Source organism: Ranitomeya imitator, chromosome 8 (assembly GCF_032444005.1).
Source record: "Ranitomeya imitator isolate aRanImi1 chromosome 8, aRanImi1.pri, whole genome shotgun sequence".
NCBI lineage: Eukaryota > Metazoa > Chordata > Amphibia > Anura > Dendrobatidae > Ranitomeya > Ranitomeya imitator.
Window position 1 is genome coordinate 57,766,046 of NC_091289.1, and position 16,534 is coordinate 57,782,579.

Sequence of the window (16,534 nt, forward strand, 5' to 3'; positions counted from 1 at the left end):
CAAGAGGAAGATGAGAGATACCAGACCCAACAATGCAGACGATCTGAAGGCTGCTATCAAAGCAACCTGGGCTTCCATAACACCTCAGCAGTGCCACAGGCTGATCGCCTCCATGCCACACCGCATTGATGCAATAATTGATCCAAAAGAGCCCGACCAAGTATTGAGTGCATTTACTGAATATACATTTCAGTAGGCCAACATCTCAGATTTTAAAATAATAATAATAATAATAATAATCTTTATTTATATAGCGCCAACATATTCCGCAGCGCTTTACAGTTTAACAGTTTCAAACACAAAAGTCATAAGTAACAACATTAACAATAATTAAAGCAAAATAAGAGGACCCTTCTCGTGAGAGCTTACAATCTACAATGAGGAGGGGGAGATGCAAAGTACAGGTGTGTATTTACAATGATGTATTTACAATCATGGTCCAGCCATCTTCAGAGGGTGGGGGATAGATGGGGATAGTGAATGGGCTACATACACACACAAACATAACATAACTTTGATTAGTGAACGTGATAGGCCGCTCTGAACAAATGTGTTTTATGCGAGCGCCTAAAACTATGCAAATTATTATATAAATAAATTATATATAATAAATTATTATATAAAATCATTTTTCAAGCTGGTGTTATAAAGTATTCTAATTTACTGAGATAATGGCTTTTGGGTTTTCATTGGCTGTAAGCTATAATCCTCAACATTAACAGAAATAAACACTTGAAATAGATCACTGTGATTGTAATGACTATATAATATATGAGTTTCACTTTTTGTATTCAATTACTGAAATAAATTAACTTTTTGATGATATTCTAGTTTTGTGAGATGCACCCGTATATCTGTATATAAAATTGCTTTGTTTGTAAAACAGGATTTTTGGTTGCTTACCGTAAAATCTGTTTCTTGAAGCCTCCATTGGGGGACACAGGAACCATGGGTGTATGCTGCTGCCACTAGGAGGCTGACACTATGCAAATAAAAAAGTTAGCTCCTCCTCTGCAGTGTACACCCCACCGACTGGCATTATACTCTTCAGTTAGTGAGAAAGCAGTAGGAGAAAAAACAAGGTTGAAAAAGCATAACCACAAACTTGAGAACTGTAAACGTGAGAACAGTCAGAGAACATATAACAAAAACATTGGGAGGGAGCTGTGTCCCCCAATGGAGGCTTCAAGAAACAGATTTTACGGTAAGCAACCAAAAATCCTGTTTTCTTTATCGCCTCTCATTGGGGGACACAGGAACCATGGGACGTCCCAAAGCAGTCCCAAGGGCGGGAAAAACAGACTTCCATCAGGTCAGAGGACTCACCACTGCCGCCTGCAGGATCCTTCTGCCTAGGCTGGCGTCCGCCGATGCGTAGGTATGGACCTTGTAAAATTTGGCGAACGTGTGGATGGAAGACCAAGTTGCCGCTTTGCACAGCTGTAGGGCGGAAGCCCTGTTGTGCACCGCCCAGGAGGCGCCGAATGCCCGGGTAGAGTGAGCCTTAATCCCAGGAGGGGGCACTCTGTTCTTGACCCGGTAAGCCTCCAAAATTGCCATTCTGATCCATCGAGCAATAGTCGCTTTAGAAGCCGGCTGGCCTCTGCGCGTGCCATCAGGAATGACGAAAAAGGAATCCGTCTTCCGGAAAGTGGACGTTCTGTCCAGATAGATCCTCACAGCCCTGACAAGGTCCAGCTTGTTCAACGATCGCTCCAGAAGATGAGTCGGAGCTGGACAAAAGGAAGGTAGAACGATGTCCTCGTTGAGGTGGAAGGTGGAAACGAAGGTGGGGGCCGGAAGACCACCTTGTCCTGGTGAATGACCAAAAACGGAGGACGGCAAGACAGGGCCGCCAGCTCGGAAATGCGGCGAATGGACGTGATGGCCACAAGAAAGGCTACTTTCCATAATAAAACTGATAGAGGAATCTCCCTAAGAGGTTCAAAGGGAGAAACCTTCAGAACGTCCAGTACCAGGTTTAGGTCCCATGCCTCCACAGGGGCCCTGTACGGCGGGACGGCGTGGGCTACCCCCTGAAAGAAGGTCTTAACCTGTGGCCGAGAGGCCAAGGTCTTCTGAAAGAGGATGGAAAGCGCAGAGACCTGACCCTTCAGGGAACTAAGAGCCAGGCCCGAATCCAGTCCTGCCTGAAGGAAGGCCAAAAGAGAAGGCAGGGAAAAAACCATAGGCGGAACGCGGTTGGACTCGCACCAACGGAAGTAGACCTTCCAGGTGCGGTAGTAGATCCTGGAAGACGAAGGCTTCCGAGCCTGAATCATGGTGTGAATCACCCGGTCCGAAAGGCCGGACGCTCTTAAAACCGCGGTCTCAACAGCCACGCCGTTAAACTGAGCGACCGAGAATTCGGGTGGCAGATCGGACCCTGGGACAGTAGATCGGGCCTGTCTGGAAGGCGCCAGGGAGCGTCCGCAAGAAGGTTGACGAGCTCCGCGAACCAAGCTCTCCTGGGCCAATCCGGGGCGATCAGGATGACAGGCACCCCTTCCGCTTTGATCTTCTTTAACAGTTTGGGAAGTAATGGAAGGGGTGGGAACAGGTAGGGCAGCTCGAACTGTGACCAAGGAATGGCCAGAGCATCGACGCCCACTGCGAGAGGATCGCGGGACCTGGAGACGAACTGCGGAACCTTCCTGTTGACTCGGGACGCCGTGAGATCCACATCCGGAGTTCCCCATCGAAGACAAATCTGATGGAAGACCTCCGGATGCAAGGACCATTCCCCTGCCGCGAGGCCCTCGCGGCTGAGGAAGTCGGCGGCCCAGTTTTCCACGCCGGGGATATGCACCGCGGATATCACCGGAACCGTTGCCTCTGCCCAAAGGAGGATCTTGGATACCTCGGCAAGGGCCAAGGAGCTCCGAGTCCCCCCCTGATGGTTGACATATGCCACAGCCGTGGCGTTGTCCGTCTGGATCCGGACTGGAAGGCCCCTGAGGATCCTTTCCCAGTGGCGGAGGGACAGAAAGATGGCCCGAATTTCGAGGACGTTGATCGGCAGAGATGACTCCTGCGGCGACCAACGGCCCTGAACCGTCAGGTGGCGAAAAACCGCACCCCAGCCGATCAGGCTGGCGTCCGTTGTCACCACCTGCCAGTGAACCGGAAGGAAGGACCTGCCCTGGGAGATGAGAGGTGACGTCAGCCACCAGTTGAGAGACCACCTGACCCGAAAGGAGAGTTTGATCGGTCGATCCAGGGAGAAGACCGACCTGTCCCACTGAGACAGAATGGCTTGCTGAAGGGGTCGCGAATGGAATTGGGCGAAGGGAATCGCTTCCAATGTAGCTACCATCCTCCCCAGAACCTTCATGGCCGAACGGAGGGAGGGAGGTTGAGGACCCTGGAGCAAGCGTATGTCCCGACAGAGTGGATCTCTTGTCTTTGGGAAGGAAGACTCTGCTCTGACGAGTGTCGAAAAGCATGCCCAGAAAGATGATGCGCTGAGAAGGAATAAGGCAGGACTTCTTCCGGTTTACCAGCCACCCGAAACGGTGTCGAGAACAATGGACAGGCTTTCGTGGGCCTGAGCGAAGGACGGAGCCTTGATGAGGATGTCGTCGAGATATGGAAATAGGACCAAGCCTCTGACTCTCAAGATGGCCATCAGCGCCGCCATGATCTTCGTGAACACTCTTGGCGCGGTTGCGAGACCGAACGGCAGGGCGACGAACTGAAAATGATCTCGTTGCACTGCGAAGCGCAGGAAACGGTGATGTCCGGGAAATATCGGGACATGGAGGTAGGCGTCCTGGATATCTATTGAGCATAGAAACTCCTGAGCCTCCATGGAAGCAATTACTGAACGAAGGGATTCCATCCTGAAGTGTCTCAGGCGAACCCTCTTGTTCAGCAATTTGAGGTCCAGAATGGGGCGAACTTTGCCGTCTTTTTTCGGTACCACAAAAAGATTCGAGTAGAAACCCGTGAAGCGTTCTTTTTCTGGGACGGGAACGATTTCCCCGGATTTGAGCAGAGAAGCGATGGCTGAGAAGAAGCCCGGAACTAGAGCGGGGTCTCTTGGAGGACGGGATTGGAAGAAACGATCCCGAGGTCGGGAAGTGAACTCTATTTTGTATCCCGAGGATACAACTTCCCTGACCCATGCATCCTCTACTGCGGAAATCCAGACGTCCCTGGAAGGAGAAGACGGCCGCCCAATCTGGGAGTTGGGCTGGAGTCTTGCCGAGGTGGATCTTGCAGTCCTGGGCCTGGAGGATCTACCCTGGGAGAAACGAGGACGCCAGGACGGAGTGGGCCTAAAGGACACCGCCTTCTTCTCTTGACGTGCCTGTGGCCTCTGTTGCTGCTGGGAAAAGGAGTTTGACGCAGCGAAGCGACGAAAAGGCTGAAAAGAACGAAACTGTCGTCTAGGAGGAGGGCGACGAGGCTTAGCCTGGGGGAGAAGAGAACTTGTACCCCCGGTGGCGTCCTTAATTATTTGGTCCAGCTGGGAACCAAAGAGGCGAGAGCCCTGGAAGGGCAGACTAGTGAGGGACTTTTTGGAGGACAAGTCCGCCTGCCAGGCCTTGAGCCAAACGGTCCGGCGGATGGCAATGGCATTGCTGGAAGCTTGAGCGGCACAAGACGCGACATCCAGGGAGGCGGAAACCAGGTATTCACCAGCGTGGGAAATCTGGTTGGCAAGTTCCGCTAATTGCGCGGGAGGCGCCCCGTCCAGGATACCTCGCCGAAGATCCTTGGCCCATTTTGAAATGGATTTTGAAGCCCAAGTGGACGCAAAAGCTGGACATAGAGCCACTGAAGCCGCTTCAAAAGCAGATTTCGCAAAGGATTCTATAACTATCGTTAGAATCCTTCAGAGATGCTCCACCGGACAGAGGAAGCACCGTGTTGGTGGACAGCCTGGACACAGGTGGATCCACTGAGGGAGAGACCGTCCAATTGGCGGTAAGTTCTGGAGAAAAAGGATATAGCACACCCAGGCGTTTTCCCCTCTGAAAACGCCTAGTGGGGTTCTCTCTCTCTCTGGACAAGATTTCCTCGAATTCAGGATGAGGAGCGAAAAATTTAGAAGGTGGTTTGGCCCGTCTAAACGAAACCGCCTGATCTGCGGGTTCCGTAGAGGGATCCTTGATGCCACAGGTTTGGTTTATTGCCCCAATGAGGTTCTGTACTGTCTCACTCATGGTGGCGATTTGGTTAGGATCCAGCTCTGAAATATCCTCCGAAGGCGCATAAGATAATGCCTCGCCCGACTCAGGGGAGGAGGATCGGTGGGACACCAACCGCGGGGGAGGGCCAAGCGGCGAGATGGAGCGCGAAGAGGACTCAGACCGACGTTCCTGTCTGGACCTTTTGTGGCTTATCAAGGAGGGCTCGGGCGGCGGTTCCTGCGATTCGCTGGCCACTGCAGGGGTAACCGATCCAGCGCGGACACTAGGGTTTGAGATACCCGTGTTAAATCGGCCACCGATTGTGACAGAGAGGCGGCCCAGCCTGGGATGGGGGGGATCACTCTCGGGCGGAACAGCCGGGGGATCCTGGGCGGTGGGAACAATCGGGTTGCTGCAGGACTGACACAGCGGGGAGGACTGACCTGAGGGAAGTTTGCTGTTACAGGACGAACATGCAAAGTACGTGACTAAGGCAGAAGATGAAGAAGTCGGAGGACGAGAGCGGCCCCCTTTAGAGTTAGACATTTTGAAGAGGTCCCTGAAGAAAATGCCAGCAGGTTAGGGGACAGTGGGGCAGAGGAGGGTGTCAGTCTGCAGTGCAGAGCTACTCACGGCAGACGAAAAACCCCCGGATACCAGGAGCTGCAGGCCTGGAGGAAGATGCGGTGGATCCCCAGCGCAGATGGCGTGCTGTGTTCCCAGAAAGAGCGCTCTGCGAAGTTCCCCCGGCGCAGGAGCGTGGCACGATGAAGAGAACTCGTGCCCTGAGCGTCCAGCAGCGGCGTGGAGGAAGGGGCGGAGCCAGCCGAGATGGCGCCGGTGGGTGGGGAATGCCGGGCAGAGTTTGTCGGGCGGGAGAAAGCCCGCCCGATGATACCGGAAGTGACGGAGCGCGTCACCGGAAGTAGGCCCCGGGGGAAGCCGGGGCCTAAATTAGCAGCCGGTGACCGCTGAAATGGGTGCCGGCGCCGAGGAAAAGGTGCGGGCGTCCCGTCTGACAGGCGCGGCAGCCGCCGCATGAACAGCGGAGCGCCGGTGTCGGCGCCGGAAGTAGGCCCCGGGAAGAGCCAGGGCCTACATTATAATAGCGGCCGAGACGACCGTGGCCGCTGAAAAGGAGGGACCGCGGCAAACTTAAAAAGGTACCGCCGTGGAGATAAAAACAGAGCGGCTGTCTGTAGTGGGGCCGCGCCGCAGAGGAAAGGGTCTGGGGCACCGATTAGAGGTGCAGAGCCACCGTGGGAAGGTAGCGCGGCCGGAATTAAGAGTCGCCGCGCAAAAGATGGGCCCCGGAAATTGTCCCTAATTGCTAGTACAGGAAGGGTGCTGCCGCAGGAATAGCAGTGCGGCCGCAGAAATGCAGGAAGAAGGGAATCCCGAGGCCCCCCAAATACTCACCTAATATCCCACGCCGTCTACTAACCTTAAAAACGTGGAAGATATTAGACGTCCTTGGAGCTGATGGACGTCCTCGTCTCCTCCGACCGACAGGCTCTGGAAGGCGAGTGGGTGGCGACGGAGCCAGGACCGGACTTCTGAGCACGCTTGTGTGCTAGGATCTTGGTCCTGGAGAGGGATCTATGAGGATACGGGGTGGCAGTACACGCCGTACTCATAGTCCGCTTTGTGGGACTACAGGTGTGACTGTTCACCCTGTATCCCTTCCGAAAACCTGAAAAAGAAACGACGCACATTGAGGTAGATAAGGGTCTAATGAAAGACCCGTGTCCACCTCCTACTGACACTAAGCTAAACTGAAGAGTCTAATGCCAGTCGGTGGGGTGTACACTGCAGAGGAGGAGCTAACTTTCTTATTTGCATAGTGTCAGCCTCCTAGTGGCAGCAGCATACACCCATGGTTCCTGTGTCCCCCAATGAGAGGCGATAAAGAAACTAACTTTAAATGACAGAATTTCTGTAAGTAAAAGCTGATGTTAAAAAAGCATTGCATAAGAATGCTAGGTGAGAAAAATCACATTATATTTGCATGACACTCGTCCTACTTTTCTGGATCAACATCAGTGCGATTTTTTTTTCCCCTTTACACAGAAAAGAGCCCTTAGTCAAGGGATTCTGATTAGGACATAGAATATAATACACTGTGGTGACTACAACACTTGCCTGATTCTGCCTGAGCAGCTCCTTTACTTCTTGCTGGTATTTTTGCAGTTCTCTGTCTCGCTCTGATGCCGCCTGATTCAATGCTCCAATCTCTAAGCACTTCTGTGAGTAACGTTCGGACAAAGTCTGCAGCTCCCGCCTTAGTGCTTCCATATCAGACCTGCCCAGAGGATAAAAGAGAAAAAAAGAAAACCTATAAGCAACCTGCATGACATTTTGATGCCATAATGCATCGCTTGGCAAAGCACACTAAACATGCATGGATGAGGAGCTGCTGTGTCCAAAACAACAAATAAAATCATTGCTTGTAGCAAATGCGCGTGTTCACACGTTGCGTTTTTCCAGAGGAAAAAAATGTTGTGTTTTACTGTACCAGCAGAGTGAATGAGATTTCACAGGTTGCTTATTCTTTTCTTGTAGATTTGAAGCAGTTTCATATCTGCAGCATGTCAATTTTTTCAACTTTTTTTGCAGTGTTTTTTACCCATTCAAATGAATGGGGGAAAAAAAAATACATAAAGCACACAAAGTATTTGTAACAGAGATGTCTGCATTAAAAAGCGCTGTTGTCTACTCCCATCTGTACTGAAAACAAGTTTCTTGCAGGAAACATGTACAATAAAACAGGATTTTTGGTTGCTTACTGTAAAATCTTTCTCGGAGCCTTCATTGGGGGACACAGGAACCATGGGTGTATGCTGCTGCCACTAGGAGGCTGACACTATGCAAATAAAAAACGTTAGCTCCTCCTCTGCAGTGTACACCCCACCGACAGGAAGTAGGATATTCAGTTAGTGAGAAAGCAGTAGGAGAAGCAACATGTTAAAGATAGAAAGTCAAACTGTGACAATATAACACAATAAAACAGAGCTGTTCAACTTGGGAGGGTGCTGTGTCCCCCAATGAAGGCTCCGAGAAACAGATTTGACGGTAAGCAACCAAAAATCCTGTTTTCTCTATCGCCTCATTGGGGGACACAGGAACCATGGGACGCCCAAAGCAGTCCCTGGGGTGGGAACAGCAGGAAAAAAACTCCATTCAGGTTGGAGAACTTACCACTGCTGCCTGCAAGATCCTTCCGCCTAGGCTGGCAACTGCCGAAGCGTAGGTATGGAGCTTATAACATTTGGCAAATGAGTGAATGGAACACCAGGTTGCCTTGCAAAGTTGTAGGGCGGATGCCCCATGGTGTACCGACCAGGAGGCGCCCACTGCCCGGGGCAGAGTGAGTCTTAATCCCAGGAGGAGTCACTCTGTTCCTGACCCGGTAAGCCTCCAAAATAGCAGGTCTGATCCAGAGAACAATTATAAACTTGGAGGCTGGCAGGCCTCTTGGCGCACCGTCTGGAATGACAAATAGACTGTCCGTCTTCCTAAAGAAGGTGGTCCTAGACAAATAGATCCTCACCGCCCTGACCAGGTCTGGCCTGTTCAGCGAACGCTCCAGAGTATAGGTCGGAGCAGAACAAAAAGGTGGGAAGGACGATCTTATTGAAGTAACAAGGAGGACACCACCCTGGGAAGAAAAGGCGACGATGGCCGTAAAACTACCTTATCTTGGTGAAGAACCAAGAAATGGGGCGACAGGAGAGAGCCACCAAATCTGAGACGCGCCTAATGGAGGTGATGGCCACCAGAAACGACACCTTGCAGGACAGAACAGACAGTGAGGCCTCATGGGGAGGTTCAAGGGGGGAAACCCCACTGAGCCTCCAGAACAAGATTAAGGTCCTTGGGATCCACGAGAGTCCGGTACAAGAGAGCTGCATGCACCACTCCTTGAAGAAAAGTTCTGACCTGAGAACGGGACGGATATATATCCTTGTACCGTGATAGCCAGTAGATAGACAAATATTTGGAATTGAATTAGTCTATGCCTGATGAAGAGGCCTGAGAAGTCTCGAAGGTTTGCAATTTGGTACCATCTTTTCAGTTAGCCATTAAGAGGTATCAACCACCGAGGTCTCTCAGATCTAAATATCTGACCTGAGAACGGGAAGTCAAGGACTTCTGAAATGGGACTTCAGAAAGAGAATGGAAAGCGTTGCTACCTGACCCTTTAGAGGACTAAGGGCAAGGCCAGCATCAAGTCCCGCCTTGAGAAAAAGGCCAAATGGAAGGATTCAACAGCCAAGATGTTAAATTGAACAACCAAGAACTCTGGTGGCAGATCGGTCCTTGGGACAGAAGATCTGGCCTGTCTGGGGCCTTCAGTGGAAGTCCGCGAGATTGACGATCTCAGCGAACCAGAACCTTCTGGGCCAACCTGGTGCGATCAGAAAGACTGGCACCCCCTCCGCAATGATCTTCAACAGCCTGGGAAGAAGGGAAGGGGAGGAAACAGATAGGGAAATACAAAATGCGACCCAGGAATAGCCAAAGCATCGGTCTCCACTACAAGAGGTTCGCGGACCTGGAAACAAACGGTGGAACCTTCCTAAGCAGTCGCGACGCCAAGAGATCCGCATCCGGAGATCCCCATCAAAGGCAAATTTGAAGGAAGACCTTCCGATGCAGGGACCACTCTCCTGCCGAAAGGCCCTCGTGGCAGCGAAAAACACCGCGGCCTAGTTGCCAACGCCGGGAATATGCACTGCGGATATTGCCGGAACCGTCGCCTCTGCCCAGAAGAGGATCTTGGATACCTCCACCATTTCCAAGAGACTGATTCCCTCCCTGGTGTTTGACATATGCCACAACCGTGGCATTGGATGTCTGGATTCTGACTGGCAGACCTCGGAGAACCTTTCCCCAGTGACTCAGGGACAGAAGAATGGCCGCTATCTCAAGGATGTCGATCGGCAGAGGAGAAGCCTGCTCCGAACAACGCCCCTTTAACTGACGGATTGCGGGAAACCGCGCCCCAGCCGGGAAGGCTGGCGACCGTCGTCACCACCTGCCATGGGCGAGAAGGAAGGACCGGACCTGGGGAATGAGAGGGGATGACAGCCACCAGCTGAGAGACCATTAGAATCGGACGGAAGGCCGAATCGGATGATCCAGAGACAGCACAGACCTGTCCCACTGAGAAAGGATGGCCTGCTGAAGTGGAACTGCGCAACAGGGAACGCTTCCGATGCTGCCACCATTCGTCACAGGACCTTCATTGCTGAACGGAAGGAAGGCAGCCGAGGGCCTTGCAGAGAACTCCGTCCTGGAGAATTGCCCGTTTCTCCTTGAGAAGAAAAAATAACAGAAAACCCTCGACTGACAGGTGTCGAACAGCATGCCTTAGAAGACGAGGCACTGACTCGGAACAAGACAAGACTTTGTTCTGCTGACCAGCCACCAGAAACGGGACAGGGAGTCGAGGACGATTGTCACTCTCCTGGGCCTGAGAGGGGGGCGGAGCCTTGATGTCTTCGAGGTACGGAATGAGCACTAGGCCCCTGATCCTCAAAATGGCCATAAATGTAGCCATGATCTTTATGAAGACACTGGGTGCGGTCGCAAGACCGAGTGGCAGGGCGATGAACTGGAAATGACTCTTCTGCGCCACGAAACGCAGGAGACACAGGTGTGCTGGGAAAATCAGAACATCGAGATAAGCTTCTTGGATAACTATGGAGCACAGGAATTCCTGTGGTTCCATGCAAGCCAATACTGAACAGAGGGACTCCATCTTGAAATGCCGCAGGCGGAACCTTTTGTTCACTAACTTAGGAACCAGATGGGTCGAACTGTGCCGTTCTTCTTCGGCACTACAAGCAGGTTTGAATAGAAACCTGTGAAGCGTTCCTACTCTGAGATGGAAACGATAACCTCCGAACAAAGAAGAAAGGCAATGGACGCAAAGAAACCTGGGATCAGATTAGGATCTTTTAGAGGGTGGGATTCGAAGAAGCGATTCCGGGGCCGCGAAGCGAACCCCATCTTGTATCCAGAGGATACCACCTCCCTGACCTCGATCGAGGCAAGCCAAACGTCCCTGCAAAAAAGAGAAAAAAAAACAGACGCCCGCCCAAACTGGGAGGAACGCTGGGCCCTGAGCACGAGTTATGCCAAGGAAGATCTGCCAGGTCTGGGCCTGGTGGAACTACCATGGGAATTGAGGGAACGCCAGGAAGGGGTAGGCTTGAAGGAAGCCTTTTCTCTAGCCAGGCGAGACCGCGGTCTGTGCTAGCCAGAGGAATATTCTGACGCCGCAAACCAGTGAAAGGACAAAAAGGGAGCTGAACTGCCATATCAGGGGAGGCCAGCGACGCTCGTGCCTCCTGTGGCGTCCCTAATAATTTGTTCCAGCATGTAGTCAAAGACGGGCCCCCTGGAAAGGGAGGCTGGTAAGGGACTTCTTTGAAAACAAGTCCACCTGCCATGTCTTGAGCCAAATATTCCACCAGATGGTCACCATATTGCTGGATACCTGAGCTGCACAAGACGCGCATCTAGGGAGACAGCTACCAAATATTTCCCTGCATAGGAAATCTGGTCCGTCAGGTTGGCCAGCTCCCCCGGAAGAGGTCTAGCCGTGGTACCCTTACAAGGCTGTTTGGTCCATCTAGCTGTGGTCCTTGAGACCCAGGTAGAGGCAATGGCCGAGGCACAAAGCAGAAGTAGCCACTTCAAAAGGCTGATTTTTTCAGCGATTCTATAATTGTATCCTTGGAATCCATGAGGGATGCTGCATTAGAAAGTGGAAGGACCATGTTGGCGGACAGTCTGGGGACTGACGAGTCCGCTGCCGAGAAATCAGTCCAGTTAGCGATGAGCTCAGGGGAGAAGGGATATAGGATGCCGAGACGCTTCCCTGTCTGAAAGCATCTGGTATGGTTCACCTTTCCCCTGGCAAGTACCACAACAAATTCAGTGTGTGGAGCAAAGACCTTGGAAGTTGGTTTTGACCGTCTAAACGAAACCGACTTTTCTGCGGGTTCCATAGAGGTATCCATGATGCCTAAGGTCTGGTTGACTGCAACAATAAGGCTTTGCACCCCATCACTCATGCTAGAGGCCTGTAGTGAAACAAAGTCTGAATCTTCCTCTGAAAACATGACCGAGGACGCCCGTCTGACTCGGGAGAGGAGGATCTGGAAGAGGGATCTCACCGTACCAGACCGGAGGGCGAGATGGATCGGGAAAAGGACAGAATTTCGCTCCTGTCTGGATCTCTTGTGACCTGTGTTGAAAAGGCCGGATGGAGAATCCTGTGACCCACTGGCAACTGCGGGGGGCTGGGAGGGACAATCTGTCAAGCACGGACACCAGGGACGTGACATCCTGGTGAGGTCCGCCACAGACCGAGACAGAAGGAAAGCCCACCCAGGGATAGGGGCCTCGGTCTCACCCGGGGTAGGAACTCCTGGGCGGTGGGTTCATGATGAGCAGACCCATTAACTGATGCCAGAACATTAAGCTAAACTGGATATCCTACTTCCTGTCGGTGGGGTGTACACTGCAGAGGAGGAGCTAACGTTTTTTATTTGCATAGTGTCAGCCTCCTAGTGGCAGCAGCATACACCCATGGTTCCGGTGTCCCCCAATGAGGCGATAGAGAAATGAGCTTTGATGTATTTTTTGCATGCGTTTTTGATGAATTTTTCCCCATTCATTTGAATGGGTGAAAAAATGCTGCAAAAAAGCTGAAAGAATTTACGCTGCAGATATGAAACTGCAAGTAAAAAGTAAGCAGCGTGTACATGACACTTCAGAAAGTTCACTTTGCTGAGGCGGTAAAACTTTTTACGTGGCAAAAACATGTGGAAAACCAAGGCAAAAACGCAATGTGTGAACATGCCTTAGAAAAAATAAAGCAGAACCCATCTAGGCCACATCACTCCCCCCATTTTTTCCCATTATGATATCTTTGGGATGATCCCTTTCAGATGGTCCTCTCCTGCTATGTGGCGGCATTAGTTTATGGTTTCTCAGTCTTCTGTCCATCATGGTGTAAATACTTATGTTCTAATTTTGGGAACGACTTCTTCGCTGCACCCAGTGTACAGGTCATAGTGTAAAAATATGATGTCTGGACGCTTTGATGGAACAGTTTTCTCTTTGCCTGTACTTTTTATTTTTACGTATCAACATGTTCTCTATCTTTGATTGTAAATGATGGTCTGTTATATCTATGATGGAATTTATAAGGTCCATAGATGGAGAAGGGGAGTGAGGACGGGGGAGCGTGTTATTTGAAAAAGGAAAAATTAAAAAAAATTGTATCCAATTTAAAAAAAAAAAGTGATGTCGCAAATCTACATGTTAAAATTTAAAAAAAAAACAACAAAAAACAAACAAGAAGTGCCTACTGGTGCTGCCGCCGGATCATCTCGTTGGTTGAGGAGCCGCCATGTTGGAATGTCCGAGCCTTCTCCACTTCTCTTTGTAGTTCTTCCTTGTGAGCAGCCCGTATGGCGTCAATCACTGTGGAAGAGCAAAGAGGATACTAAATATCTACACATATTACCTGCAGAATTAGCAACGCATGTCAGCCATCAGTCTGGAGATCGGGGTCCAGCTGCTGGGTCCACCATGCCCGGACAAAGCCATAGTGATGGAGCCACTCAATAAGAAGAATACAAACACTTGCACCATTTCTCTGTACAGAATGGTCTCAGTGTTTCCCAAAATTTTACACTAGGATTCTGTAAACATCCAGCCGCAATCTGATTCCTTGGCTGCTTGCAGACACTATGTAGCAGGTGTGTACGATTTGACTATAGCTGCTATCAATTCCATATTGATTAACAGAAGGACTTTCATTACATTGCAGACGATCTCTGACAACTCATCCAATAGAGTAGTGTTAGCAGAACGGGCGAAGAAATATCCATTACTGTACTCCGCCATACCAGATGCTGTGGCTGCGGTCTCCTCCGCTAACAGCTGGTCCTTCTCCTGCCGCAGTCTCTGGATCTCCCATTCATGGTGTCTCTGGAGTTCAGATAAAAGCTGCTTGTGCGAGTTCTCCATCTGAGAGAGGCTGTGCTCACAGGCCTCCTGCAATACAGAGTAAAGGGAATGTGTGCGTACAACATTATTGCTGTTAGATGTGATGCACATGTATCAGAGTCCCAAAATCAAGCAAATATTGGATGTTTGGATGCAAATTGCCAGAAATAGAGAGCCTGTTACGCCACTCATGCTGGCTGCCCAAATCTCTAGCAGCATGAATCAGAGATTTTGGTATCTCTACTCAGGTTTGTCACATTCATTCTCGCTTCAGGAGAAAGCTGTGAGGAAGTGAGAACTTTTACTTCTTTGCATATTTCTTATTTCTGCCATTAGGTGGCGCCATTACCTACAAGAACAGTTGGAAGGCGTTCTGTGCAGTGTGGATAATGGGAGCCATAGCCAGGGATGACCATCAGACAGTGACCAGGCACAGGACACGGGCTAACCTTTCTGGTAACTAAACTCTTCTACTACATTCTACTTGGCAGAATTCATTTCTCTGAATATTTGTACAAAAACTTATCTATAATTATTTATGGTTAATAATAGAGCAAATGAATCATATCAGGAGGCGGAAAAGCACCAGATCATGAACTATTTGTATTTTATAATTGCTGTGACAACTTCTTATGAATGTATACAAAATAAGGGGGAAAAAAAAGTCTATGCCCACCATGATGTGGGAAGGCAAAAAAAAAAAAATTAAAAAAAGTTTGCCTAGGTGTCCCAGATTTGATACACCACATTCACCCTTTTAAATTTGTTGCAATACAGATACGGTAGTCTAAACTTGATTTTCAGAAATTAGCACTGCTGAAACATTCTCTATTGGGTCACGGAAGGGCTGTCCTGCTAAATACCTGAGCAGGGTACATGATTAAAGAGAATCCATCAGCAGATATTTTGTTATGTAATCCAAGAGCAGCACAATGTAGGTAGGGTACGAGAGCCCCGATTCCAGTGGTGTCACTTACTTAGGCTGCTTGCTGTCCTGATACAATCGTTTTCTCTGCTGTACAGCCGTGTATAACCCCGCCCACATCACTGATTGGCCGCTTCCTGTGTACACTGCTAATCAGTGGAAGGGGCGGGGTTACACAGAAGAATGACATAGGAGGCACGAGGCACTTCGGCTAGTTTCACACTAGCGTTTACCTGATCTGCGGTGGGCTGTGGACTTCCTCCGTGAAGCCCCGCCCTCCACCGCACCTCCGCTGCTAGCTCCGCCTACATCTGCATGCAGCCCGCATGCGGCCGGCGTACCTATATTTAACATTAGATACGCAGGTCGTGCGGCTGTATGCGGATGGTGCCGCATGCGTCGTTTTGACGATGCGGCGACCAGTGTAGGACGCAGCCTGTAGCATTTTTTTTTCCGCATCCTCAAAACGACGCATGCGGCACAATCCGCATACAGCCGCACGACCTGCGTACCTAATGTTAAATATAGGTACGCAGGCCGCATGCAGATGTAGGCGGAGCTAGCAGCGGAGGTGCAGCAGAGGGCGGGGTTCACGGAGGAACTCCACAGCCCGCCGCAGATCAGGTAAACGCTAGTGTGAAACTAGCCCAAGTCATGTACTGATAATTTCCTGCTGATAAAATACTGATTTTATTGAAACAGCAACACACAGCAATGACAAACGACACTATAGTGTTCAAAACGCGTTGCTGCAGTCATTGATGCCATGTAATTTTTATTTTTACCAGTCCCTTGGAGTCCGTGCTTCAACACGCCACACACAGGGTGAGCTGGTTTTTCAATTTTTTTCTGACAGACTAGTAATACATCACTGTAATCAGGGTCTATGTCCCTATATCATGCTGCTCTCTGACATAGCAAAAAACTTCTGACATTCCCTTTAATGTATGACTCTTGGAGGGTCCGTATAGTGGGACCCCACTGCAGCAATGGTCTGCCTGTCTGACCACTACTCTATGCACTTTTTATGGGACTTGTTGACAGACATTTTCCACCAGCCCCATAGAAAAGAATGGAGTTTTCAAGATTTGTAGGGTCCCAGCGATCAGACTTCCAGCGATATCACAGTAGATTTATCACCTATCCGATCAATAGGTGATAAATGTATTTAGTGGGAAAATAGGGATTTTTGTGTACTCACCGTAAAATCCTTTTCTCCGAGCCATTCATTGGGGGACACAGACCGTGGGTGTATGCTGCTGCCAATAGGAGGCTGACACTAAGTGATACAAAAAAAAGTTAGCTCCTCCCCTGCAGTATACACCCTCCTGCTGGCTCTCAGCTAACCAGTTCGGTGCAAAAGCAGTAGCAGATCAATAACAATATATGAGCGTATAGCATGTCATATTCTAAAAAAACAAGCATAAGCTAATAACAGGGT

At 50.1% G+C, this 16,534-nt stretch overlaps 1 protein-coding gene and 1 long non-coding RNA gene across 4 annotated transcripts in view; one reads left to right on the forward strand and one right to left on the reverse strand.

Annotated features, from left to right (window-relative positions):
* The window catches only part of LOC138647737 (uncharacterized), a 59,022-nt gene that overhangs the window by 26,962 nt on the left and 15,526 nt on the right, over positions 1–16,534 (forward strand). The window contains exon 2 of the long non-coding RNA XR_011315027.1: positions 14,505–14,624. This is a non-coding gene — a long non-coding RNA (uncharacterized lncRNA). The remainder of the gene's footprint in view (positions 1–14,504; positions 14,625–16,534) is intronic.
* TRIOBP (TRIO and F-actin binding protein) overlaps positions 1–16,534 on the reverse strand; it is a 59,708-nt gene that overhangs the window by 12,742 nt on the left and 30,432 nt on the right. For all 3 annotated transcript variants that reach the window (XM_069736984.1, XM_069736985.1, XM_069736983.1), the window contains exons 8-10: positions 14,069–14,216; positions 13,526–13,640; positions 7,281–7,440 (exon numbers count right to left, since the gene is read on the reverse strand). In XM_069736984.1, the coding sequence (XP_069593085.1) occupies positions 7,281–7,440; positions 13,526–13,640; positions 14,069–14,216 (423 nt within the window). The remainder of the gene's footprint in view (positions 1–7,280; positions 7,441–13,525; positions 13,641–14,068; positions 14,217–16,534) is intronic.